The 27,875-nt window shown below is 34.1% G+C and overlaps 4 protein-coding genes and 1 pseudogene across 9 annotated transcripts; 2 read left to right on the top strand and 3 right to left on the bottom strand.

Annotated features, from left to right (window-relative positions):
* Positions 1 to 2,871: 2,871 nt before the first annotated feature.
* LOC128194060 (uncharacterized) lies at positions 2,872 to 6,327 on the bottom strand. 6 transcript variants are annotated; one of them, XM_052868665.1, is made up of 12 exons: positions 6,100 to 6,327; positions 5,710 to 6,013; positions 5,422 to 5,628; positions 5,104 to 5,346; positions 4,538 to 5,033; positions 4,255 to 4,448; positions 3,926 to 4,176; positions 3,680 to 3,847; positions 3,496 to 3,603; positions 3,330 to 3,405; positions 3,163 to 3,258; positions 2,872 to 3,089 (listed from the first exon to the last, which is right to left on the bottom strand). In XM_052868665.1, exons 2-12 carry the CDS (start codon positions 6,007 to 6,009, stop codon positions 3,000 to 3,002), a joined length of 2,229 nt encoding a protein of 742 aa, XP_052724625.1. In that variant the 5' UTR covers positions 6,010 to 6,013; positions 6,100 to 6,327; the 3' UTR covers positions 2,872 to 2,999. The 6 variants fall into 6 exon arrangements, 5 of the variants coding, with proteins under 5 accessions (XP_052724625.1, XP_052724626.1, XP_052724627.1 ...); XM_052868666.1 differs by having other exon boundaries at positions 3,330 to 3,384; XM_052868667.1 differs by lacking the exon at positions 3,163 to 3,258.
* Positions 6,104 to 8,504, bottom strand: LOC128193944 (uncharacterized). The gene is made up of 2 exons (XM_052868143.1): positions 6,399 to 8,504; positions 6,104 to 6,334 (listed from the first exon to the last, which is right to left on the bottom strand). Exons 1-2 carry the CDS (start codon positions 8,502 to 8,504, stop codon positions 6,104 to 6,106), a joined length of 2,337 nt encoding a protein of 778 aa, XP_052724103.1.
* Positions 8,505 to 15,065: 6,561 nt separating this feature from the next.
* On the top strand, positions 15,066 to 17,288 carry LOC108344336 (BES1/BZR1 homolog protein 2-like; annotated as a pseudogene).
* A 31-nt stretch (positions 17,289 to 17,319) lies between these two features.
* LOC108344335 (14-3-3-like protein) lies at positions 17,320 to 17,706 on the bottom strand (the record flags this gene model as incomplete). The annotated part of the gene is made up of 1 exon (XM_017582793.2): positions 17,320 to 17,706. A coding segment is annotated over one exon (387 nt), but the record flags the coding sequence as incomplete, so codon positions are not given.
* Positions 17,707 to 17,709: 3 nt separating this feature from the next.
* On the top strand, positions 17,710 to 21,872 carry LOC108346888 (glycerol-3-phosphate 2-O-acyltransferase 6). The gene is made up of 3 exons (XM_052868142.1): positions 17,710 to 17,954; positions 18,359 to 19,169; positions 20,828 to 21,872. Exons 1-3 carry the CDS (start codon positions 17,710 to 17,712, stop codon positions 21,692 to 21,694), a joined length of 1,923 nt encoding a protein of 640 aa, XP_052724102.1. The 3' UTR covers positions 21,695 to 21,872.
* Positions 21,873 to 27,875: the final 6,003 nt, after the last annotated feature.

The following is a 27,875-nucleotide window of genomic DNA, read 5'->3' as shown; positions in this document are numbered from 1 at the left end:
TGTCTATTTCTTTCATAACATTGAAGCTTAAAATATGTTTATTCAAAACAGTGTTAATTCAAGCAAAAACATATTATGAAATATATCCTTTAACATATAACTGCTAAATGCTACTCTTACAAATAACTTTTGATAAACCATCTAATGTTTTACACCATCTGATGATCTTATATGTTGTATGCTTTAACAAACGATGTATTCATTAATGATATGATAAATGATAAAATGTTTTGAACATCCAATCTAATTTAATCCTTATCAACATTCAAAATATTTAATACATGTACGATAAAGTGCCTCAATGCTTATATACCTTGTTCTTGATATTTATGCAAATCATTAAAGCAGAAAGATATTATCAGAATCTCTACACCCAAGAAAAAGATGTTGTGAGAGATCAAGAACATTATGAGAATGTTTCTCTTAGAAGCCTTTTGCTTTGTCACATCATACAAGCTCTATTTTGCTAAATACTATGATAAAGCATTGCGCCTCTGCAAAATAGACCTTACTCTGACTTCCCACCTAAAGGTTGAAATAACTGAAAAATACTAGAAGAAGGTTCAATAATTTTATGGAAATTTTTTTGTCAAAAGTCGTTTAACAATTTTAGTAATGATTGGACGATCTATGCAAGTTGTTAGACGCTTGATTTGTAAACCATTGTTTAACCCACACGTTTAAAGATAAAGAATTTTACAATTCTTTTAGCAAAACTCTACATCGTTTTAAGATGAAAATCCTTTGAAGAAAATTACCGTTTAGTGAAAATGAAGCTTATTAATGATTAATTTTGCAAGAATTACCGTGTTTGTAGATAATATGTTTTGTAAAGATAAAGCAACAAATACATAAGTGTTTTATATTGGTTTACTCAACTCAACTATGTCCAATTATCTTCTAATACCTTTTTGAGGGTTTCACTATATATAATTTCAACAAGATTATAACTAAATATTAGCATCACTCCTAATTACTAAAAAGTAATAAAAATAATCATTTTGTATTATGAAATTCAAAACCCAACTATTTAAAATAAATTAAATAAAATTGAATACGTGTCATTCAATTTGTTTTTGAGAAAAATTAAAGGAACATGGATCAAATAGTGATTCTTTAATATAAAGTTTCTAAAGAAGGAAACAGTCTAATGAATCGATATATTAATTCCCATAAGAAATAGAGTAATAAATCAAGAATTATAAATTATTTTTGTTAAGTAAAAGTATAGCGAAGAATTGCTTTTGCTTTTATTGTATTTTCATTTTGTGTGATGTATACGTATGTGCATAACATTATAAATTTTTAAATTTAGTTCGCGTAATTATTTAATATTTATAGTACGATATATAATTTAATGTATTTTTTTTATATATTATAAGTTTTCCTTTTTGTAAAACGATGAATATTTCTTATGCTTATATTTTATATATGTTTTTGTTGTAGAAAAAGTAAACAATTATGTGTTTCAATAATTACTCGAATAAAGTTAATACTTAACAGGTATAGAAAGGTAGTTTAGATGAAAGACTTGAATTAGAATCAAATGAATGAAACCCAAGCGATTAATAGGTTCAATTCAGAATGAAATTAGTCTACCACCATGAGAATGAATTTTAAATTTTAATTCTAAATTGAGTATTTTATCTTACTACACTTTGAAATAATGAGATATATTAAAAAAAGGAAGCCGTGGCTTGGTTTTATGAGGCTGCTGAGGCCGGCGTCAATAAACTAAAAAGTAGGCTCTTATTGAATGAAACGCGCGTCCACTTCCAACTACTCAAACACCTCTTCTCCTCACAACTACTCTACTGCCCTACCATGCACGCCAGAACAACATCCATACAAATTTCAACACACACATGCACCCTTCTAAAGTCGTCACTCTCTTCAAGAGAAAGTCTAACGAGTGATTTTGACATAATGCATACTCCTGTGTTATTATTTATTATTGACTTCAATGTGTGCTGTCAATTAAATAATGTTTTTTTCATTTCTCTCTCTCCTTTTGTCCATAAATGGGTAAATAGGTGGTTTGACTTCTATAAAATAACCCTCTTTTAGTTTGTTGTTTCTAAACTATCACTTTTAGTTTTTACGTACAATAAAAATTCTATATTGAAAGAAAAAAACATAAAAATACCTCTAACTTCATTTTGGTGGTCACATTTTCATATTAAACAATTTCATTAATGAGTTAATAAAAAAATAACAGTGTGTATAAATTATTATTTAGTGTTACATGTTTTAAAGAGACTTTTGACATATAAAACCAAACTTTTGATTTACTGAACCAAAATATCCGAAACAAGGTTTAAATGAGATTAAAAAAAAAGTTATAAACTAATTTTGCCTTGGAGTCCTACAATATTAGCCTTTTCGATGTCATGAGTTAATTCAAACATTTAGTGTCGTTTTTTTAATAATTATTTTTTAATAAATCATGTAATAAAAGAATAGCAATGATGAACAACTTAAATTAGAAACATACACTAGTACAAAAATGATTTTTTATACCTCTTAAAAAAGGCTTTTTATACCTATTTTTTAGTAGGTATAGAAACAAGGGGTATAGAAAGTTCATCATCTTTTATACCTATTTTTGAATCGGTGTAGAAAGTTTTACTTTTTATACCTGTGTTATTCATAATAGGTATAAAAGTCTTATATTTACACCTCCTAATACTATGGGAGTTGTTTCAGGTATAAAAAAGAAAAAATTTTCTTTTTATACCTACTAGTGCTATAATAGGTATAAAAAGTGACGTTTTTTTTTAAATATTTTATTTGTATGTACTACTATCCATATTCAGACCTGCATAAGATTCAATCCCAAAATACAGTTTAAATAATCAATAACAAGTAAAATAATCAATATTGTTTTCATCAACACATCAAAATATAATATCTACCTAACAAAGTTTCTAACTATATTTACCTAACATAGTACACATAAAATAGTTCCTAAACACAAAATGTAATATTGAAACATCCAATCATTTACAAATGGTTAAAAGAAATGCAGCCCATTGCTCCCGAACATCCTTTATGACATGTTGTTCCATTGGAGACGTGTCATCAAATATCTACACAATGAATAGTTTGAGTAAAGTTATAATATTAATGACTTAAGATCTTAGTTATAATTGTTCATGTTACCAATTTCCATGAGTCAACGACATTTGCGGATATAATTTTCTGCATGTGCCTCATGACATAATATCCGCACTCAAAGCTTCCCGGTTGACGTGAGCACTACAAGTTAAATTTATAAAGTATCATAAAATTTATAATTGTATTTATAGTTTGAAAGATTAACTACTTACAGTTGGTGCAATGAACTGCAACTTCTTTCTAGAGAGGATATGTGTTCCCTGCAACCTTGAATATGCCTCAACCACTCTATAAAGTTAAATGTACATTGAAATGAGTCCTAAGGAACTTAGTAAGATCATATATGTCTACACTACAAATAAATTATTAAAAACTTACAATATTAGTGTATTTTTAATTGCCAAAGTGTGAGGTTTTTTGTGCAATGAACATAAGAGAACTACAAGAAACTGTTGAGGAAGAATTAGTAACAATTGCCAGTGACCCCTGTAGATTCAAACAATAATAGTGTTAAATAACATTTACATAAATAAAATTTTATTAATAAAAATTATATACTTACTGTTGCAAATAAGGTGCTAAGTACACTTGCTTTTTTCCGTTTACAAAAGCCTCTAAGAGGTAGTTTTGGACCTCTTCACCTTTATTCCCAACTCCTTGAATGGCAACAGGGTCAATAAAACCATAAATGTGATCATTCTTCTTTTCAATGGTCAACCGATGTAAATACCTTAAACATTGAAAATGAATAATGTTAGAATAAAATATTGAATATATTTAAACTTCATAAATGTAGAAATTTACTTACAACAACCAAAGTTGTAGTACTGATATACATAACATATCAGTGCCAGAGAGAATTTCAAAAATATCCCTTTGACATATGAAGAAAGAGAGTGAAGATTTCCTGTTTGTGACTTCAGGAGGCATTTCTAACTCTATAGGAGAAAGGGAGATCTTCACTGCCAACACACCAAGTTGTTCTAGAATTATGTGTTGTGGCGACTGCAATTGTTGTTGTAGTGATTCATTCATATCTTCCTGCCCTTGTGCTTCAACCTGATATACATATTTAAAAACTTACAAAATATTAATATTACTAATAAAAACAACAAAGTGCATAATTAAAACAATTACCTTCTTTACAATTGCTCTTGATAATCTAAGGGGCCAAAGGATAAAATTTCCAAGGGCCTGTCCCACTGTCTGAACATTCTCAGTGGGCACAGGGACTCGAGCTGTAGCATTTCGTATGTCTACAACCACAACTCTCATCATATCAGCTGTAATGGTTTCATGGTGTATGGTTGACCCCAATGTATACATTTTACCTAAGTTATCCAAATAATATTTGTAAAATATATCAAAGAATATAATTCAACAAACAAGTATATCTAGACAATATAATAAGATAAATTACCTAAGGCCACCAAGCACTGTAGGGCATCATCACTAAACAACTCATAGTCTGCATCAATAGTGGGAGAAGCGTTTTGAGGAGAAACATCACAACTCTCCTTTGTGCTTATACAAGGATGAGAAGGTTGAGGAAGATTCCTAGGTTGGCTTGAGGAGGAGGCTAATTCTGCTCGCACATCTGCTAACAATTGTGCCCGCATATCAGAGTACTCCTTCTTCAATTGTGCTCTCATATCACCGTACTCTTTCTTCATCTCGCTGATCTCCTCCCTCATCTCCTGTCTAATTTCTTCTCTTATACCCTTGAGGACCTCCTCACTGACATGGGCTTTACTATGATGACTTGTTGGAGGACCAAAGAATTGACGAATGCCAATAAATTTACCAACACCTCGAACACGTCCAGAATGCTCTGGACGACCAATGGCAACTGCCAATATGTCCTCACGGCCCTCGGGAGTGAATGTACCTTGTGTGCTCTGCTCGACCAACTCATCCTACAACCAAATATTTAAAGTTAAGTTAATCACATATGGGAGATCATATGTTGTTATTATATGAACTTACAATGCGCCTAGCTATGCTCGCGGTTTCCTCAGATGTGTACTCCCCAGATGGTCTTTGACGAGCTCTCTTCCATGTAACATGGCGTGGAAGACGAGTTATGGTACTCGTATCGGAGGCCCCAATAGGATTAGAGGCAGATGCCTCTTTCATCATCTTCTGCTCCAATTTCTCATAACCCCCACGAGACAATATATGAGGGTGGACATTTTTCTTTGCAATCTCTTGTGCAACTCTCCTCTTAGCCTAGTGTATAGATAATTAATTATGTTAGCAATATGTTAACATAAATAGTTAAACTATGATATAAAATGAATTTACCTGAAATACAGGATCTAATCGCTTCAACTTAAAGGCTTGCCATGTTTCCTCATCAAGAAATTGATACTTTTCACAAGGGTTTTTATCAGTTTTGGAGCCATAAATATAATGACTTGTAAGCATAGTCTTGAAATTCTTCCATCTTTCCCCGACATATGAAATCCATTTTGTCCTTAATAGATTAGTGTTTGGGACGTCATATGTGACCTGTGCAATAAGAATGAATGACATGTTAAATATGAGTTAGATATGTTAATGACACATTATATCAAAGTTAAGATTTCATACCAGGATGCTTTGCCATATCTGGTTCTTCACATTCTCTGGAACATGATCCCAATCATCACAAAGAATGGATGCCTTGCTTCTACCGAGCAAGGCCACATAACTAATGAATTTCGTGCTATTTTCTCCCAATGGTTTACATGTTTGCATATCAAAATGAATGGGAAGCCTATGATCAGCGTTGCGGGTGGCTACCAACTCTCTCAACCTTGTCCCAGACCTACCTTTTTTTCGGGTAGACGTATGAATGTCATCCGCACCTTGTGAAGGTGGGAGGTCACCAGATGGTGCGTCACTAGACATTTCTCTACATAAATCATTAAGTGTTAATAATAATTAATAGATACAATAACAAAGCAAAATATATAATACATTTAAAATTTTAGTTTATACATTGTCAAGTTGCAATGTTCTCCCACAACCCTTCGTGATGATCATCACGTATGGCATGGACGTCGTCTACTTCATTATCGACATTCAAGGTTGGCATATTTGATGAGAAAGATGGAGTTTCACTAATATCAAGAACAACTTCATTATTGTCATCAGTATAATGCATTGGTCTACCTTGGAGCACCACTGACCATCTATTGTCTTCGGGATCAGTGACATAAAACACTTGTTTTGCCTGAGACCACAAATTCTGGACCACAAATTCTAACTTCTCTTACTAGATGAATAATTAAGTGCACCATAATATCAAAGAATGATGGAGGAAAGTACATCTCCAACTGACACAATATGACCACAACCTCATTTTCTAGTTGATCCAACTTCTTAATGTCAATAACTTTACTACATATTGCATTGAAAAAGAAGCACAATCTTGTTAATGTGTATCTAACATTCTTAGGCAATATGCCCCGAATAGCCACTGGTAGTAGTTGTTGCATCAATACATGACAATCATGAGATTTTAACCCAAGTAATTTATGATCTTTCATGGATACAACTCGTTTAAAATTAGAAGAGTAACCCAGTGGAACTTTCACACCTTGTAAAAATTCACAAAAACTTCTTTTTTCTTGTTTACACAATGTGTGACATGCTGGAGGCAAGTATGTCCGCTTACCATGTGATATTGGAGCTAATTGTTCTCTTATACCTATTTCAACCAGGTCCAAGCGAGCATTGAGTCCATCTTTCGTTTTCCCTTGAATATTGAGGAGTGTTCCGATAATACTATCACAAACATTTTTCTCTACATGCATAACATCTAAACAATGTCTGACATCAAGAACCCTCCAATATGGGAGATCAAAGAAAATTGACCTTTTCTTCCATATGTTGCTTGAAGTGCCTTTTTTTTGTGTCTTTCCAAGAACAACCCCAATGTCCTTCACACGCTCATATACTTGTGATCCACTTAAAGCCATTGGAGCTAATTCATTTTCTTGATACCCATCAAATGCTTTCTTTAATTTACGATATGGATGGTTTGTACTAAGAAACCTTCGATGTCCAAGGTATACTGTTTTCCTTCCATGCTGTAATTGACGATGACATGTGCCTTCTTCACATATAGGGCATGCTTTATGACCCTTAGTGCTATAGCCACTTAAATTACCATAAGCTGGAAAGTCGTTGATAGTACAAAATACCATGGCATGCAACTTGAATGAATCACCAGTGTACCCATCAAACATATCAACACCTTCCTCCCATAACATCTTTAAATCTTCAACTAATGGGGCTAAATAAACATCAATGTCGTTTCCTGGTTGTCTTGGACCCGAGATCATCAAGGATAACATCACATATTTGCGTTTCATACACAACCATGGAGGTAAATTGTAAATCACTAACATCACAGGCCACGAGCTATGTTTACTGCTCAAGTTTCCATATGGATTCATTCCATCTGTGGCAAGTCCAAACCTAATGTTTCTTGAATCTTTACAGAAATTAGGGAACATGGAATCAAAATTCTTCCACTGCATTGCATCTGCTGGATGCCTTAAATTCCCATCTTTTATACGTCCATCTGCATGCCATCTCATGAGTTTTGCATCATTTGAGTTACTGAACAAGCGTTTCAATCGTGGAACAAGAGGAAGATACCATAAGACTTTTGCAGGAGGACCCTTACTATCACATTCAAACTCACCCTCTTTTTGTTTGTATCGTGATACCCCACATTGTGGACATTGATGTAACTTGGCAAACTCGCTCTTGTACAAAATACAATCATTTGGGCATGCATGAATTTTTTTATACTCCATACCCATGGGACACAATATCTTCTTCGCATCATAATTGCGTGTTGGCAATGTGTTACCTTCTGGAAGCATGTCACTCAACAACTCAAGCAACTCTGTGAAGCTTTTATCAGTCCACCCATTTCTTGCCTTTACATTGAACAATTTTAACACAGCTGACAATCGAGTATACTTAGTGCATTCTGGATATAAAGGTTTTTCTGCGTCACTGCACAAGCTGTCATACATATGAGCACGTTGGAAGGAATCATGTCCGACATCACATATCATGTCCTCTAACCGATCACCCATCTCTAAATCAACTTCTTCTATTTCTACTTGAGAGTCACTTACACTTGGCATGTCTATTAATTCACCATGCCATGTCCACTTTGTGTAGCTCTTTAGGAATCCATCACATAGAACATGCTCTCGAATAACTTCAGTTGGTAATTTTTGCTCATTCAAACAATTAACACACGGACAATAGAATCTTCCGTTATTGTCTGGAACATTCATCTTTGCAAATTCAAGAAATTGTTCTACTCCACTCTCATATTCATTTGTTGTACGTATCAAATTTATCCAACTCCGATCCATTGTTATCTGTGAAAGCAATCACCTTTATAATAGTCAAAAGTATAAATATGACTTTTACAACAAGAGCAAGAGAAATGAGATTTTTTTATAGTTATCCCAAATGATTTTTTCTTTAAAACTTTCCAGGTGGTGAGGTGGTATGGTGGCTGGTGGTATTACTATTCTTGTGTTATTTTCTCTTCCCATCACAGAAGAGTTCAAACTAATTAACTTTTACCAATTTCCTTTATCACCACATAATAATAATGAACAGGTAATCTAATAAAATAGTAAAATTTCATATCAGTTTTGTTTAATTTTAATTTTATATCAGTTTTGTTTAATTTTAATCTTCTTTTAATTAATGGGAATGGGTTTTCTCTTTTTCTGCGTGGTCCAAACGCCCCATATGGCTTCTACACATTATTCCACGCGTTAAGCATCATAATTTCATATTCCATATTATTATAATATGGAAACGAATAAATTTTATTAAATAAATGATGAAAGATATAAAGTTGAAAACAACAAGGCACGTATCTTCGGACACTTAATAAGTTTGGAAAGTTTTGATATGGGCAAACATATCAAACGGTACACTACTACCTTTTATTCACTCAATTTTATAATTAAAAATACGAATTGTCACATACCAAATATTTACGTATGGTCATTTTTCCTACTTTCTATGTTACTCTTTTATTATATATCATGTCATGAATAACAATATTGCACGAATAAATAATTGGATTTTGTTATACTCAAAAGCTATACCAAACATTGCAACAATTTCTTTTTCTATACCAAAACTGCCAAGTTTGCCCTAACCCCCAAATTGAGTAATTCTTTTCACAAAACAACAAACATAATATTCATATTAAACTTCACCGAAACAGCAATGGCAATGAGCAAAACTGAGCAGTTCTTTTCAAAAAATAACAAGCATAATGACTTACCTTGTTGTTGTTGGAAACCCAGCAGACCACGCGATGAAGGTCAAACGTACAAGCCAAACGCACCACCACGAAAGCGAAGCACTATAAAACCACCACAAAAGTATATTTTCCACTAGTGATATTATTTTGAAACTAAAAGAAATGACAGATAAAAAGTAGCATTTTTACCAAAATAAAAAGGAGAATTAAAAAGAAATGCCACATCCTACAAGGATTGACTTTAGACTAAATCCCAGAATTCAAATGAAAAGCATGTTGAGCATACAAGGATATATGGCAGACTTAATTAAATCCAAAATATCAGGCATAATAATTATGATTATAAATTTCAGACGGATGCAATTATTAAATCATGCAAAAATTGTAAGGCAGAATCAATAGTAGACCAATGGCACGCTCAATGTAACAGGCAAATTTGGAGAGAAAAGGAAAAAGAAATAATAAAATGCTGGGTAGTTAGTATATGTGGATAGACAAATAGTCAATTCCACACAAAAAGTCAGACAGAAATCACAATAACCATAACACCCATATGTTGTTCATGGTATATTTGAGGGTGAGGCAATAGTGGGAATAGAAAAGGATTAAACCATAATTTCTAATAAACCTTCTCCATTTTGATATTATTTTTTGCAATATAATAATAGAATTTTACCATAAACCTAATATCCTCGTCTTTTATTTACTTTTATAACATTATATAATTCTTAATTTAAAAATAAAAAGTTGTCTTCTCCCTGTTCCCTTTCCCTTCAAAACTACACATGGCAAATAGCAGATGTTCTCTCATATACAGATTCAAAATTAGAAACTACACATGCAAATCATTGCAAAGAATGAAAACATACTTGAAGTTGCCCAGTTGATAAGAAAAAGTTCTTCAAAAATTCATGTTTATAGAACCTGAAATTGAGATGGGTCATTATTCCAAGATGGCATCCCCTATTAACATTAATAATTCAAATAAGAACACATGAACACAAGTATGCCAAAACAAAAACACAAACACTGATATAGCAAACGCTGTTCATTTTCTATTTTAAGTTCTGCGTTTCCCCCTTCTCTGCCTTTTTTTCTTTATTAAATGTGTACCTCCCAACTATACCCTTTAAGACATAGTAATTAATGAATGGGTGATATGTTTTAGGCGATTGAATACGCAAAAACTAGGATAGTAGCAAGAAGAGATTAAAAATCAGGAAATTGTAGAATTACAATAGAGAAATATGTATCTTTTGTTGATCAATATTGATAAAAAAGAAGGATGCACAGCAGTTAACAAGGATCGTAGTAGCAAGAAGAGATTAAAGATCAGGAAATTAGAGAATTACAATAGAGAAATATTTATATGTTATTGATCAATATTAATAAGAAAAGGAGGATGCTCCTTCACGGCAGTTACTACTTCTCAACTGAGTCCACAAATCCAACTCAGTTTGAGAATATTTTAGCATCCTAACATACAATACATCTTCCTATTTAACTCCAATTCTAACTGCCTTGCGACTGGATTCCCAACTACTGCAAATGCCATCCAACTGTTTATTTTTTCATTGATAATAAACTTAAGCCATCTATACAGAATGACTCACGCCAATGAAATAGTGAACTTCTTAAATTTCTGTAGATTCTTTTATTAATTCAACCTTGTAAACCTTAATGACTGAGTGAACCTATAAACCTTTTAAATTATAACAGAATGAGTAAACTTGTTAACATTTGGCTAAAAGTTAAATTTGTTTTTTCATTAATGGAAAAGTTACATTTTTAACGTTGACTGAATGTATTTAAAAATGTATCCAAATCAAGCTAAATTGATGATAAACAGAATAAAATAAAGTTGTATTTGAAATAGGATGAGTATAGATAAATATATACATGTATATATGTGCGATAAAGTAACCATATTTTGGCCATTGTAGATGCATATATATGACATACTAACCTGGTGATGAAGATTTTTAGTCTTGTCTACTAGAAGCTCTATCCTTTCCCCTATGTCCAGAACCTACATTAAAGTACGACATATTCATGCAGAAAATACATTTTATATCTTAAGCAAATTAGAAAAGCCATTTAAGAAAGATGACTTTTATTGCAGAGAGCAATTTATGGTGTGGAGGGATACTAGAACTAGATGTTTATGAAGGAACATTACTGATATTGCTTCTTTGATTAGATGAAAAACCAGTTAGAGCCAACAATGTTGTGTCAGGAAAAGAAAATATTCTTCATGTTAAAGATAAATAGAACCTACTTTAGGAACTAAGTCACACAGATAAACAGAAAACGCTGATTATTTCCAACATTGCACCATGCAAGTGCACTCTTATAGTTGAAAATACGTGAAAGGGAGAGACTACCACAGATATTGGTGGTTTTAAGATGGGTTGATGATATAATATAATAGTTTCATACAACAATTACAGAGGCATTTTATATTTTGGTATAAAATATTATTTTAAGCAAGAAATACAAAAAAAAAATATTATTTTGGTATATTTTGATTTTGGAAAATAATAAAAAGATGATTCTTGTCCTCCAGACTTATTTTTGAAAATTTGAGAAATAATAAAAAGGGCTTTTACTCAATTAAAAAAGAAAAAAGTGAAAGACACTGGTAGCTGAGAGGTAATGAAGTTGAAAAGATTGTGTAGATTGAAAAGAAGGAAATGTGCAGGGAGCAGAGGCCAAGCATTTAAAAGAGAAAGAAATGGAATAAAAAGTGTTCTTTTAGTTGACTTGGTTTAAGTCATTCAAATTAGAAGTATATGGGTTTTTCTTCTAGTAGAACAAAAAAGATGGAGACCATAGTGGTTGTAGATAGCCATGGATAATTAGAAGATAAATTATTAATGTGATGTGATTTAGCATAAAAAATGGGAAATGTATATTGAATACATATGTATTAATACGTCAGTGAAATAAGAAGCAAATAAAAGATAAGGAAGAAAAGTAAAATAAGAAAATTTACTATTTATATGTTGAGTAGCATACAAATCAGTGACACAAAATATATAAAAAGAAAATTGAACATCAATATGGATGGTGTTCCCTATAGGAAGAAAACTTAACATCAATGCTTATGATAGCTATGAAAAACTCTCCTCTGGTGTTGATGAGCTCTTTAGAGGCCTACTTGCAGGTATCACTCTTAGCCTTTTAGTGCAGTGGATTTACTCATGTTTTTTGTTGACACAATTGTTTTCAATACAGAAATTTGTTTCTACAAGAATGAAAGTAATTCATTCTCCTTGTGTTTTACATCAATTAAGAATGAAATTAATGAAAGTAATCTTTTAGCACCTCAGAATTCTTTTAAAGCTAAATTTTGATTTTGTAATTAATATTGGTTTTATAATATAATTTGTATTCATATAATAATAATGATGAATACATTATGACAGTGTGTATAATTTATCTATGCTAAGATGAAAATACAATTGGAAAAAAAAGTGAATATGAATTCTTTTCTAATTGTGTATGTTTAAGAATACATGAATCTGAAATTTTAAAATACATTTAGTGTAAGAAACTTAAAATCAGAAGTATGATACAGATGCAGAGTAAATACACTGTAAATATGATGCTATAGACTACTGGATATAGACAAGCTTTCAAAAAAATTCAAAACTAGCAAGCAACCACTACTCACAATACTAAACAAGTTGTAAAGACAACAATCAAAAGAACTTGTTCAGAATTAAAAAAGAAAAAACCAATGACAGTAAAATACAGAACTCATTCAACAGAGCAAAACCCAGAAATGAGTATTTGATCTATTTGGCCAATTGAGAATACATTTTAGGTAAAAACAGGCCCACCTTAGGGTCTGCAGATTCTATTTCAGAAACTTGATATGTGCAGATTCTCATTCAATTCCCCAAACAAATTAAATTCTCAATTTTGAATCATGCTTGGCCTAAAAGAAAATCAACATGGCAGGGTACCTACTACTACACTATAAACCAAGAAAATAAACTTCACAAAACAGCAAATTGTTTAAATGCTTGTTTAAATGCTTGTTACTTAGTATAATGGTCAGAAACGAATTTAAACTGTGTGAGTTGATCAACCTCTCTACTCTACTACTTTTAGGATAAGGTTTTTAGTTTCTTATAATGGAGCAGTCACCGAGGGATACCCTAGCTTAGATCTAAAAGAATATGTATGCAGTTGAACACTTCCTCAGCCAAACAACATATAAAACAACGAAACAGATGTCTGCAACAGCATAAATATTTTGCACACAATGATACAAGCGAAATTGATTGCCTTAACAGAAAATTTGGAGAAGAATTATCAGTATAAACCCTAATTCATAAAAATGTACCACCCACGGCAGACCACCTGACGACGGCACACCACGGCAAGGGTTTCACCCACACAGCTTGAAACGCGGACGAACAACTTCAAACGTGGACCAATAGCTTCACCCAACCACCTCGACAACTTCAATAATAATAACGAACGATAACAATGGCAGGAGAATGAAGAAGAATGGAGGAGAACGAAGGATGGGGAAGAAAGGAGGGAGAACAGGAGACAGAACAGGAGACAGAACGAAAAAGAAATTGCACAGGAAGAAGAGTTGCGGGAGGGAAAAGAAATTGAATATGTAAATATTCCATACCTGTTATAATTTTTAAGCGGTGTAGATCAATAATTTATACCTATTTTAAGATTAAGGGGTATAAAATAAAGGATTTTTTACACCTATTATCATTGCAACCGGTATAAAGCTATTTGTATTTTTTACAATTTTGCCATCGTATCAGTTTTTATACCTGATTTCATTATAACCGGTGTAAAAAAGTTTCACATATTTACAAAATTGCCACCACATCACTTTCTATAGCTAATGAATTTTAACAGGTATAAAAATTAGCTATAAAAAGTATATTTTCCACTAGTGATAAAACTCTATTTAATTAAAAGTGACAACAAAAAGGACCGTATTTGTATTTAAGATTTGGAATCTACGTTTCTATGACACACCAAACATAGGTCTACTATCCTGAATCCTAATACACATGATACCAATCAAAATACTATCGTGAATCCTAATACACATGATACCAATCAAAATAAGATTGTATAAGTAACAGGAAACGACAATGGTTATTTTTGTCTATAGCTAGCGGTTCTCGAACCGAGGCATATCCAGGCGAGGCAAAAAGTCAACTATTTTTTGCCTCGGGTGCGAATCGATGCATAAAAGGAGAGGATTTGGCCTCGGTTCAGCCTTAACCGAAGCAGTAGAATTTTTTATTTTTTTAAAATTTTTTTTCGTAGGACTTTATGCCTCGGCTGTAGCTTGAACCGAGGCAGTAGAGTCCTTCTTTAATTTCATCTGCTCCATCATCCTGAAAGCACATTAAATTTCATCAATAAGTTGTTGATAAGAATACGAAAAAAATGCGAAGGACGAACTTAGGCAAACTAAAATACCTGCATGTCCGAGGTCTAAAGGGTGAGGTTATCACGAAGCAGTTGCATGATCAAAGTACTATCCTTGTATGATTCCTCTCCCAGTGTATCCAATTCAGCAATCGCTTCATCAAAAGCCTAGTGCATATCAAAAGGATAAAGATTCTAGCATTAGTTCGAAATATGCCATCAAAACAGAACATCTCACAATGTGATCGTGGAAGAAGATGGCACTACCTACAGAAAGGTAAAACTCGATAATCACTCGTCTCATCACATCATAGGCTCAGATCTGCGATCACTCTTTCTCCATGATAATGGATAATTAATTATTACCATTTATGTTGACACAGGGATGCAAGAGACCCACGGGAAGTGAGATTGGAGGCACTCCACCCAACATAAGCGTGTGTTCCTCGATTAAGCCAAGTCCACAATCTTCATCATTCCCGAGTCTAGTGCCTTCCTACCACACTAGTCCAACCTCTTCCTCCTTCCCCAGCCCCACTCACAATGACGCAAACCCCTCTTCCTTTTTCATCCCATTCATCCGCAACATAACTTCAATCCCCGCCAACCTTCCCCCTCTCAGGATATCCAACAGCGCCCTTGTCATTGTTGAGACTTTGGCAAGTGTACCAAATCGTTCAAGTAATAAAACTGGTAAGACCGGATATCGTTTCCCAAGAGACTCGTGTCCTAGACAATCGTATAATATCTAACTAATTTAGACTAAAGAATGATTCCATGTTTTTGGGCTTTTCATGAAATTAAAGTAAAGATAAAAAGTAAATGGTAAAAGTGATCTTTGATAACGCAAACACTTAGAAATGGAAAGATTAGAAATGATATGGAATGATATTGTTGGGGGTTGATTTCACCTACTTCACTCTTATGTATAGAAAATCACTTCCTCTTCATTAATTAGCCAATGTCAATCTTCTAATTTACTCAAACCCAATCCCTTGGTAGAGAGAGCCTAGACTTACTTCTTAAACTCCAATCCCTTGGAAAACCTAACAAGTTCATCCGCTTTAAGAATTGAGATTCAAGACAACCAAAGGTCCTAGTTCTATCCCTAGATACAATTTCCTTTAGGTGTTTAATCCAGTTCTAGATTCACCCAATATTTCCCAATATCAAGCAAACCCTAAAATCATGATATGGTTGAATTACTCATACAAGCTTTAAGTAGAGGAATTAAACACTAACAATCAATGAAAGAGGCATATAATCATTCAAAACAACTGTAATTACATAAAAGATCCGTGGTTACATCAATCCCCAACAAGAATGAAACTAGCTCTCCATGAATGGAGAGCTTGAGCTTACAACAATGGTGGAAATGGAAGAAGGAGGAGGACCCAAGGATGAAGAAGGGCTGTTCCCACAGCTCCTAGCTCGCCTTTGGACGCTCCAATTGAGAGAATTTGTGTCTGAGATGCCAAAGATATCAAAGCCCTTCCAATTTGGGGTTAAATAAACCCAATCTGCCAAATCAGCAGCAGGCGCGCTTGAGACCGCGCTCCAGCGCGCGAAAACAGGAAAAAGGGCGCTCCAGCGCCCTTTTGTAGGGGGCGCTCTAGCTAGCTCCAGTCCTGGTGCAGAGCCCGCTCCAGCGCCCATGGAAAAAGGGCGCTCCAGCTAACTTTTTCCAGATTCTGGTTCTTCATATTTTTGCTGTTTTTGCTGTTTTCTTGTTTTCTCTGGTTCCAGCACTCTTCATTTGATGCAGAGACTTCTTCCAACTAATTAACTTGTATAAATAAAGGGGTTAATGATCAATTTATCTAATTAAAGCTTAAGATGAAACCACTTCTTAAACTAAATGAAAACTAGGATTTACAAGGTAAAAAGGATGAGAAAGAGTTGATATTTTCTCTAATTCAATACTGAATTCATAGTAAAATATGCCACTATCAGTCACCCCACCTCTTTCCTCTCCCCGAACCTCCAAGCGCAAGGCTGACTTTGATTCCCTCTCCAACGCTTCCTTCCGCCACCCTTTTTTCACCACCTCTGCCCCCTCCAGTCCCTCGCGCCGCCAGTACTTCGCGACTTCCACCATCCCCAGTGCGACGAGTCCGACGCTTCTACCGTCGACTCTGCCTCCAGTCGTTGGGTTAGTTTTCACTATCAGACCCCTATCGGTCCCCTTTCCCCTACTTTCAACCTCATGAAACTCGCTATGCACCAGATTGCTCCTTAGGAGGACGTACAATGGGGTTCCGTTGCGGAGATAGGCAGAGGAGTCTCCCATTTTGAATTCGAGAATGGCAGAGTAAAGCCTTGGGAGGGTGAGAGAATACACGAGGTGGGAATGGATGATTTGGACCTTACTCTCGGATTCGGAAAATTACAAGCCATAAACGCAAGTTTGGATAATAAATCGAATAGATCTGAATCAAGAAATCAGTAAAAAAAAAAGAAATGGAAAGGGAAAAAAAGGTTGAACCTGATATTGGAGACCCGATGTTGGAACTGTGGTAATCGCCCTTCATCTTGAGGTAGAAGACCTTAGAATCGTCGGAGGAAGCCGAGAGAATAAGGCGAGAGTTGAGGAGCTTGAGAATACCGTCGCAGATGTTGGAGAGCTCGGACTCGATCTTAGATCGGTAGTCGCGGATGACGGTGACATGATCCTCATTGTCGCGGCTCTCTTCCTTTTGCTCGATCGAGGAGATGATGCGCCACGAGGCGCGGCGTGCTCTGATCACGTTCTTGTAGGCTACAGAGAGGAGATTCCTCTCTTCGATGTTGAGTTCCTCGTTGTCTACAGCAGCGAACACCTTCTCCAATAAACTAACCAACAGCGAAGTGGAGAGCAATGCGCCAAAGATATGGAGGCAGCGTCAGAGGGAGGAGGCGGCGGAGGGAGCATAAACGCAGAAACGTCGTTAGAGGCAACGAGATACACAACCCTTACCGCGACAAAAATGAAGGCACCGTGGTCGTTGGAGGCAGCGGTGGGAGCAACGATGGAGAGAGCACCGGCGTCATTGGAGGCAGCGAGATGCACCACCCTCAATGCAATTAAATGGAGGCACCGTCTGAAGTGGTTGGAGGCAGCAAAGGAGGAAGCAACGTAGTTGTGGAGGTAGCAACATAGGGGAAACACATGAAGAAGGAAAACAATGACATATGTTTTTATTGCCATAGACCAGGCCTACTAACTCGGTTTCCAAAAACCTGAGGCAATATCCACCCGATGCCCAATTCCTTAAAATTTTTTTATTAAAAAAGCATACGCCTCAGTTAAGGAGAAACCGAGACAGTATAGAAATATCGCAGAGTTATATGTTTCGGTTCACTTATATACCGAGGCAGTTACTGTTTTAGGCACCAGTTAGTGGAGAACCGAAGTGTATATCTTAACTTTTATTACAAAACTGTCACCATCTTTTTATACGCTTCAATTTTTACGAAAATCGTATATGACGCGTTAGAAACTTTTTTTTACTAGTGTTTCTTACCATACTAATATAAAAGAATTATTTATATATCCATCGTATTAATTGCATTTGTTTCTCCAAATTGTTCATTAACATCACCACACTCACCCTTCCCTATAAAACCCTCTCACCAATTCCCTCTTCATAACATTTTGAGGCTATCCCACATCTCCATCAATCTCTCGCAAACACATTTTCTCCACAACCATTTTCTCCCTATTGAGGTTATCATGGGAATCACTTCTCCTTTTGCTTCAATAACTCAATGCACAACCAAAGACCGTTCCAACCAAACAGTTGTCTCCAACCTCGGTGGCACTCTCCTCGTGTCCCGCAGTGCCTTCCCATATTACCTCCTCGTTGCTCTCGAAGCCGGCAGCATCCTAAGAGCCCTATGTCTTCTCACCCTCGTCCCCTTTATCTACTTCACCAACCTCTTCATCTATGAAACTGCGGCAAACAAAACCTTAGCCTTTGTAACCTTCGCAGGGCTCAAACTCAGGAACGTTGAGGTAGTGTCGCGGTCGGTGCTCTCCAGATTCTACGCGGAGGATGTACACCCTGACACCTGGCACGTTTTCAACGCCTTTGGGAAGCGCTACATTGTTACCGCCAGCCCCAGGGTGATGGTGGAACCGTTTGCCAAAACATTTCTTGGCGCAGATAAGGTCCTTGGAACAGAGCTCCAGGTAACACCGTCAGGGAGGCTGACAGGGTTTACTGACGATGTCGGTATGCTTGTTGCTAACCACAAAAGAGACGTGGTCATCAAGGAGTTTGGAACGAACTTGCCCGATGTAGGACTCGGAGACTGTGTAACCGACTATGACTTCATGTCCATTTGCAAGGTTGGTATAACTAATATATATATATATATATATATATATATATATATATATATATATATGTATATATGTATATATGTATATATGTACTCTTCTCTTTCTTTAGAACTACACATTCCCAATACCACACACAATGAGATTTAGTTGTGGTCATAAATATGCTGTTATCTGAACTTTCCAAGGTTCTTAGTCTCTGCTGGAGAGAAAGAGAGAACGTGAAACATTGAGTACAGCTTTTAACCATTTAATCACCATATTTGCATGTGAAACTTAAAAAAACAGTTTAAGAAGAATGTCAGGCAGTAGTTTGTCTCACTTGGTGAGTAAATTTGATGCAGATGGTGATGGTAAAACCTTGCATTTAATTGAAGAAGAATACAGTCATTTGTAATAAATACTTTTTTATTTCTAAATTTTCTAATCAATTAATGTCTCTAAAACCATTAAGTAGTTCAATTTAAGTAGGATGTACTGTGATTGTAATTTTTCATACTATTACAGAAACACATACATTTTTTTTTTAAGAATATAGGAAGGTTGTTGCTTTTGTTATTTTTTGGATGTTAGGAGTTAACTTTTATAACATTTTACATATATATTTTTGTTTTCTGTCACTTTCAACTTTAATATATTTAGATGCGAGGAACCTAAAATTTATATGAGCTGTTTCTTTTGCTCATTATGATTAGGTAGATTGTTCCTGGATCTTCTTCATATTTGGTGAGAGTCTTAAATGATCATGACAAGGTTTTTAAGCTAGATAGTAAGTGGTTCTCAACCTAAACATATATATATATATATATATATATATATATATATATATATATATATATATATATATATATATATATTCTCTCAGCAGCATAATAAAACTCCTCCATTAATTTTGCCTTAGTGAAGCTTTTCTCAGTATTCACATCCCTAAGTGGTCCTCCCATTTTCTATGGTCTATTTGTCAATGCACATTACCGCAGCTTCACTTTCAAAATGGTTGTCTATGCTTTAAGTGCAATTTCAGAAGTCAAGTTCTGTTACTATTTTGTTTTATACATGGTTAATAAATTTTAAAGATCCTTAATTGGATCTTCCATAGATGGAGCAACTCCAATTTTTACTGGACAATATGACTTTGTTTATCTCATGTTCAGCCATTTCTAACACTCAATTAATGTCCTCCTTTATTTACAACTCTGCATACCTTCGAAATTATCAATAACAAAGCAGATATCTTTATTGCACCCCGTACTGACTCTCTTTGAAAAAACTATTTCCCCTCTTTTGTTTTTTGTTTTTTTCTAGTATACCATGTGCTTTTTGTTTGAGATAGAATATCACAAACAAAAAGATTAAGATAGAAACTATCACTAATATACTTAGCCTTTGAATATATGCGCTTTTCTGAGTAAAAAATATTCCTTTGTTGGTCATTAACAAAAATCACAAGTACGATCTTGATTTGTTATGGAATAATTATAGAGAAAATTAAAAGTTATTAATCAGTTTTTTCTAAAAATTGAAACGTATACTATCAAAAGGGTCAATAGTAAAACATGATGTGATCCAAATCAAAGTAGAAAGACAATGGATATGTGAGCCACATGCATGCTTTTTCATGTGTCCAATCAAGGGATTAACTCATTTAACTGAATGTTTCCCTACAGGAAGGATATATGGTGCCAAGGATGAAGTGTGAGCCACTACCAAGAAACAAACTTCTAAGTCCAATAATTTTTCATGAGGGCAGGCTAGTTCAGAGACCAACTCCTTTAGTGGCCCTCTTGACCTTCCTGTGGATGCCAATTGGCATTATACTCTCAATCCTAAGGGTCTACCTCAATATTCCTTTGCCAGAAAGAATTGCTTGGTACAACTATAAGCTTCTTGGAATCAGGATCATTAGGAAGGGTACACCTCCACCACCACCAAGAAAAGGTCAGAGTGGGGTGCTATTTGTGTGTAACCACCGTACAGTTTTAGACCCTGTGGTTACTGCCGTTGCCCTAGGGAGGAAAATCAGCTGTGTCACATACAGCATAAGCAAATTCACCGAAATTATTTCACCTATCAAAGCTGTTGCACTCTCAAGGGAGAGAGAAAGAGATGCAGCCAACATCAAGAAATTGCTTGAAGAAGGAGACTTGGTTATTTGTCCTGAAGGCACCACTTGTAGAGAACCATTCCTCTTGAGATTCAGTGCTCTCTTTGCTGAGCTAACCGATAGGATTGTCCCAATTGCCATCAACACAAAGCAAACTGTGTTTTATGGTACCTCAGTTCGCGGGTACAAATTGTTGGACCCTTATTTTGTGTTTATGAATCCTATGCCAACTTATGAGATCACTTTCTTGAATCAGTTACCAACAGAACTCACCTGTAAGGGAGGAAAATCATCATTTGAAGTCGCAAATTATATTCAAAGGGTTCTTGCAGGGACTCTGGGGTTTGAGTGCACCAATTTAACAAGAAAGGACAAGTATGCAATCCTTGCAGGAACGGATGGAACCGTTCCATCTAAGAAGAATACTTGAAATTCCAGACGGAAAAAGCATCTCTCTTTTATTCTCTACATTGGTCTCGTTGTTCCCAAAAGCTTAAAATCATTAGGGTATTAGAGTAATAAAAACTGATTGTGATTTTTTATAAGAATAATAGTTTGCGTAATTATTGTTATTATGATAATTACAACTAGTTGTTATTTTGTCAGTCCTTAATAATGTTTCACTCTTTTTGTACATCGGTTATCATTAGCTTTTTTCTACCATGTATGATAGCTATATGACAAATCCAGTACCACTGATGCAGGTATGTGATCATAAGGTACAACAATCAAAGGCATTGCTTTGGTGCCATCAATTTGTTGGCGAGAATAGATAGAAAGCTGGCTGTGGTGTCTTCATATAAATAAATAACTGTACCAGAAACAATGAAATGTACAGAAGCATAGTTAATAATCAATATGATACATGTGTTTACAGTGAGGCGTTTAGTTCAACAAGCCCAGTTATATGGACCTATATCGGACGAGGCATCAAAAAGTCATCCAATTAACTTAAAATAGGACAAAATTCAAGTCTTTTCATAAAATCATAAGAAAACTAAGTAGACTAAATATGATTCCTTAATAAATATGCTTGACTTGTTTGGTGAAACCAAAGGTAGGATAACTACATTCTGTCAGACACCTTATGCTTCTATCGTGGGAAGATCAAAATAATATTTTACTCAGTCAAATCATACAAGAAAGAAAAGAATTTAGTGTGATTGTTATTTTCATAAGAGAATGCGAGGGATAAAATTGAGCATATAATACCTTACTGGCAAAGAAACACTTCAAAAATTAAGTGATTTGAATATTCTAGTTTTTTTATTATTTATTAGAAGATTTGATGAACAATAGTTGGCAAAAGAGAAGAAGATTGAAAGATCACGGTACTTTGATGATAAAAGCATGTCTAAAATTTTAAACAGACTTGTAGTTTAGTTTTAAACTTTTGTAATAAGTCTTTGTATAGGACTTAGTTTAAAATGTTATACAACCGCATATATAATATCACTCAAGAAAGTTTTTTAAAATATTTCAAAAACATATTGGTTAACCTAAGTGGTAATTGATTATTCAATTTGAATTCATGTTTTCAGAAAAGTCAATGTAATAATCGATTATCACTTATGATAATCAATTACTACATAGAGAAATATTTTTTGAAATGTCTATATGATAATCGATTATCATCTTTTGTTAATCGATTATCACAAAAAAAAAGACTTTCGAAATGTTTCTGTCATAATCGATTATCGTTTTATATAATTGATTATCAACAATAATTGTGACCAAACTCTTCTATTTCTTGACCTAAAAGTTTCGAAAATAAGAATCTATATATTTTACTTAAACATAGTTTCAAAAACAACTTTTTCATTCAGATGTTTAGTATTGTGTTGCCAAAAGAAACTCTCTATTTTGAAAATAGGCTTGTAAAACCTAGTGTTGGTAGAGATTGAGAACCTTCACAGAGTGTGCTTTAAGTGATTGTGTTCATTTGCCGTGGGTAGGAAAAGTTGTTTATTATTTGTGTTAGAAGGAGATGTTGTTCATTTCTTGTGTTTTCAGGAGAGGTGTTTTCTAACCTTAACTCTATTATATGTGATTGTAAGATGTGGTTATTTCTTAGTGACTAGTTCATCACTATTTAGAGAGATTAACAATTAAACGTAGAGTCTTTTGATCCGAACTTGTATAAAACTACTTGTGCAATTTTCTCTTTCCTTATACTCTTTACTTTTCTTGAAAGTGTTAATAGGGAGAGCCTAACTTCTATACATTTTGCTTTTTGATGATGAATAAGTTTAAATGATTAGAAATGCTTTTAACAATTCTTGCACAACAAAATGACATAACAAGTGTTTATATTTTTAGCATATTAGTGCTAGATGTTTGAATCCATTAATGTTGAGTGATCAAGCCTAAAACAGATTAGAAATCTAGCTTCTGGTATAAATAATCGATTACATAAGTGGTATAATCCATTAGATTTAGCCAGAATGCTTAGAAAGTTAAATAGGGGAAAATCACTCTATTATAATCGATTATATAAGTTACATAATCGATTAAAACAAAGAGAAAGCCATAATATGTTAATAAGTAACATAATCTGTTAAGAAAGACAAATGGATAACTAATGAGACTAAGTGTTAATATAATCGATTATATAAGTTGGATAAACGATTAAAAAAAAAGTTCTAATCCATTATACAAACACTAGTGCAAAAATAACATTTTAAGTCTTTAAATTTAAGCCTTTGAATTTAAGTCTTTTAGAAAGAAACAAAACTAAAATCTGCGCCGTGACACTTTTGTAAATAAAAGATGATTATTTAAGTCTATTACTCCCATTATAATTTTAAATAATCACTATTTAAATTTATTGTTAAATAACATACTTAAATAATAATGGTTAAATAACATACTTAAATAAATACTTTTTAACATCTATTATTTTTTTCAACGGACTTAAATTAATATTTTAAATTCCCAATTAGCAGGTTATCTCTTCCTAGACCCTATCTCCCACATATTCGCAAGCCATCTCTCCCAAAACCTTCTCATGTCTTATTATTTCCCTTCTTCTATTTGTTCTAAATCCCAGGCTTAAGTACCACAACATCACTCCCACCACACCGCACCTGGACGTCAACCATGGCTATGCCAAAAGCTTCATTCCTAAAGCACTTTTTGTCTTCAAGTCTGAATAGTTGAGAAGAATAAGATTTATTTTGCTTCCATATAAAAGGTTATGTTTCTCCATTTCCATTTTCATTCCTTTTATCATATGCATTTTCCTTAACTTTTTTTCATTGCTTCAAGTTAAAGATTGTATTTTATTTTTAATATCTCCAAGATACCTATTTTCCTTCATTATTGTGTGCTGCAAAGTTGTGTTCTTTATGTCCAAAACATGCTCATTGAGGTAAGTTTTCATTGGAAGTTATTGATCTAGCCGAGCATCAAGATTTTATATTAAGACTATATTCTCATTATATCATTCTAGATGCAAAATTAATGCTTAAGCTTGAACTTATTTCAAAAATGGAAGGTTCACTACAACAAGCAGCAACTTGTTTTCAAGCCGCGTATGAGTGAAGCTCTTACCTCCCATGTAAAAAAAAGAAAAAATATTTGAATGATTATCAAATTAATTTTAAAAAAATAATTAAATTCGTTGCTTTTTTATGTAAAAATCTATTAAAATTTAAGTCTGATGTTAACAACAAACTTCAATTTTAAGTTTATTAGTTCACAAACAAACTTAAAATTTAAGTATGCAGAATCTAAGTTTATTCTAAAATATACTTAAAAAGCTCAAAATAATAGGACTTAAAAAACTTGTTTTGTGGTAGTAAAAGCTTAAGTTGTTAAGACTGTTAGAAGAAGAACTTATAGACATAAGTGTTGAAATAGTCGATTATACACATGCAATAATCTGTTAAAATAAAAAGAAAAACATAATAGATTATGCTCATAATATAATCGATTAAATTGCGTCAGGATTTGAATTTTTTATGTAAACTTGACTTAAGACATGTTTCATTAACGTTCTAATTTTCATATATTAACATATTTTCTTAGTTTTGAATACAGGGGATCTCAAGAATAGTTCTTAGAGAATTCAAGCTTAATTGGTGATCATACATCAAGATTTCATTCAAGACATTTGGACTTCACTATTTTTTATTCATCTACACTTTGGAGACTGTGATTCGATCAAGTTTTTTAGTAATCCGTGATATTGGATACCTGTGCGAGGATAGCCAGGATTGAGAGCTAATGTTTGCTCTTGTGATTTGTAAGAAATTGAGTGATTAATCTCTTTGTTGTTTAAGATTAGAGATTCCTCTCTTGTATTTGTTATTTCTGATTTAAGTGGTGTGAGAAGTGCAATTGAGAGTTTCATTGTCTTCTTGTAAACTCAAATCTTTATTAGTGGATTTCCCTTCAACTAAGGTTGTTGAAGAAGGACTAGATGTAGGCTTGTGATAGCCGAACCAATATAAATTGTTGTATTTTGATCTTTCTCTTCTCCTTCTTTACTTAGTTGATTAATCTATCTATGATTATTGATTTCAAGATTTGAAAAAGATTTCAAAAAACGATAAATGCACTTCACTCCCCCTCTTAGATTGAGATATAAGGCCTCTCATTTCTAACAATTGGTATCAAAGCTGAGTACTCGAATTTAAATCGATTAAATAAGATCCAAATGGCCAGTATATCACAAACTTTTGGAGAAGGTGCATCCACAAATAGATCACCACTATTTGTGGGTGAGAATTAACCATTTTGGAAAATCAGAATGAAGATCTTCTTGGAATCAGTAGACAGAGGAGTATGAGATGTTGTGATAAATGGCCCTATGAACTAACCAATATAGAAAATGGGAAGATCAAACCAAAGGCTTTTTCTGAGTTGATAGCAGAAGAAAGCAAGAGAGCTCATTATGATGTGAGAGCCAAGAACATAATCTCCTCCGCACTTACAATTGATTAATTCTACAAAATCTCGATTTGTGAAACGACTAAAGAAATGTGGGATGTCTTGGAGGTAACACATGAAAGAACGGATGAAGTGAAAAGAGCAAGGAAGAACTCTTTAATCCGAGAATGTGAAATGTTTAGGATGAAGAGTGGTGAGACTATATATGATGTGCAGAAAATATTCACCCACATTATATATCACCTTCTTGCTCTTAGCAAGACCTTCGATAAAGACGAGCTGAATATCAAGATTCTAAAGAGCTTAAACCGAAGTTGGCAACACTAGGTGACTATTGTTGGCTACAAAACCAATGACAAGTGCACCGGTCGCAGCGTATCAAGTGATAAATATCGTTCTCTCCCAAGGGACTTATGAAACACATGACAACTCTTCCTTTTATAACTCAATTAGACATCAAACAACATAAGAAACTCTTTTTGGTATTTTATCAAATAGTTGGTGTGCAAGAAATTTAACATAGTGTATTTACAATTTGTCAAGACTAGAATTCATCCATTTCATTCTCATGCATTCACAAACATCTTAATTTCATCCAATAGGTATTCAATTTTAATTCTAGGTTCAATCATATTTCTCAATACATCAAGAACCAAAATTCATGCATGGGTGATCAATCCAAAGCAAGCATTAAGCATAACAATTGAATACTAACATGAATTGGAAAAACATATATCATTAACATCACAAAATACATAAGAATTCCATGTTTTACAACTAATCTCAACAAACATGAAAAGCCGTCCATGGTGGAGAACTTAGGGTTCTACAAAATTGAAGAGATAGGGAAGAAATTGGAACCAAAGAGAAGATGGACAACCTTTCCCAAGGTTCTTGGCAGCTACTACATGCTCCATTTGTGCGTCCCCTTCACAGTTCCATCTCCAATTCATGACCCATCTTCTTCCTCAACCCAAAAGGGGAAAAATTACCATTGATGAAGCTTGAAGATCCAAGGAGGAGTGAGAGAGCTTCACAACACCCCAAATAGCCTCCAAGGGCTTATACTAATCTCTCTACGTGAAGCATGAAGTGTAGGAGAAGAAGAATGCCCAAAACTCACGAGAACCATGCTTTAATAACCTATTTTGACATGTCAGCATCGCCACCGCTCAACGGTAGAACCTTAGCGCTTAGCATCAGCCTTCATGGCAACTCTCTGAAAATGTGTCGCCCAGCGGTGGAAAGTGGCGCTCATCGCCAAAACCACTAGGAGCTCTCTGTAAGTGTGGCGATCAACACTGGAAAGTGACGCTCAACCCTAGGCTATTTTGACAGCATTCTAAAATTTAAGTTCTTGTGCAATTCCAAAGGCGTCCAACATGGGTATTTGCTTCAAATTGATCTTTTATTTTCCCAAAACATGTTTCCTTGAGTTCTTGTTTGTTTTCCTCCACTAGAATGACTTCCTATTCATTTATTTCACACACTCAATCAAAGAGATTAGAGGTAAAAACAAGCATATACTAAATAAAACCAAGAAAACTAGAAAACACACTGAACTTGAGAACAAAACAAGGTAAAAGTTGTGAATGAGTTAATTTATTCACCAAAATATATAAATACTGCCATTATCAACCGTAATATATACATACACGTAAAATCAACCGTTATCAACTGTCATTTCAGAATCAAGGGATCTTACCAACATACTACAT

This window comes from Vigna angularis, chromosome 9, assembly GCF_016808095.1.
Source record: "Vigna angularis cultivar LongXiaoDou No.4 chromosome 9, ASM1680809v1, whole genome shotgun sequence".
In the NCBI taxonomy this organism is placed as follows: Eukaryota; Viridiplantae; Streptophyta; class Magnoliopsida; order Fabales; family Fabaceae; genus Vigna; species Vigna angularis.
Note: the sequence above shows the minus strand (reverse complement) of the source record. Positions and strands in the feature narration are given on the sequence as shown.

What these genes read in the sequence shown, in the direction of transcription:
- LOC128193944 (XM_052868143.1), bottom strand. Translation starts at nt 8,504, where the DNA reads ATGGATCGGAGTTGGATAAATTTGATACGTACAACAAATGAATATGAG. An exon ending in CATCATTCTTTGATATTATG is followed by an intron (nt 6,335 to 6,398) that starts GTGCACTTAATT and finishes TTGTGGTCTCAG; the next exon opens with GCAAAACAAGTGTTTTATGT.
- LOC108346888 (XM_052868142.1), top strand. Translation starts at nt 17,710, where the DNA reads ATGGAGGCAGCGTCAGAGGGAGGAGGCGGCGGAGGGAGCATAAACGCA. An exon ending in GCAGCAAAGGAGGAAGCAAC is followed by an intron (nt 17,955 to 18,358) that starts GTAGTTGTGGAG and finishes CTAATATAAAAG; the next exon opens with AATTATTTATATATCCATCG. An exon ending in ACTTCATGTCCATTTGCAAG is followed by an intron (nt 19,170 to 20,827) that starts GTTGGTATAACT and finishes GTTTCCCTACAG; the next exon opens with GAAGGATATATGGTGCCAAG.
- LOC128194060 (XM_052868665.1), bottom strand. Translation starts at nt 6,009, where the DNA reads ATGTCTAGTGACGCACCATCTGGTGACCTCCCACCTTCACAAGGTGCG. An exon ending in GATTAGATCCTGTATTTCAG is followed by an intron (nt 5,347 to 5,421) that starts GTAAATTCATTT and finishes TCTATACACTAG; the next exon opens with GCTAAGAGGAGAGTTGCACA. An exon ending in TCGTTGACTCATGGAAATTG is followed by an intron (nt 3,090 to 3,162) that starts GTAACATGAACA and finishes TTCATTGTGTAG; the next exon opens with ATATTTGATGACACGTCTCC.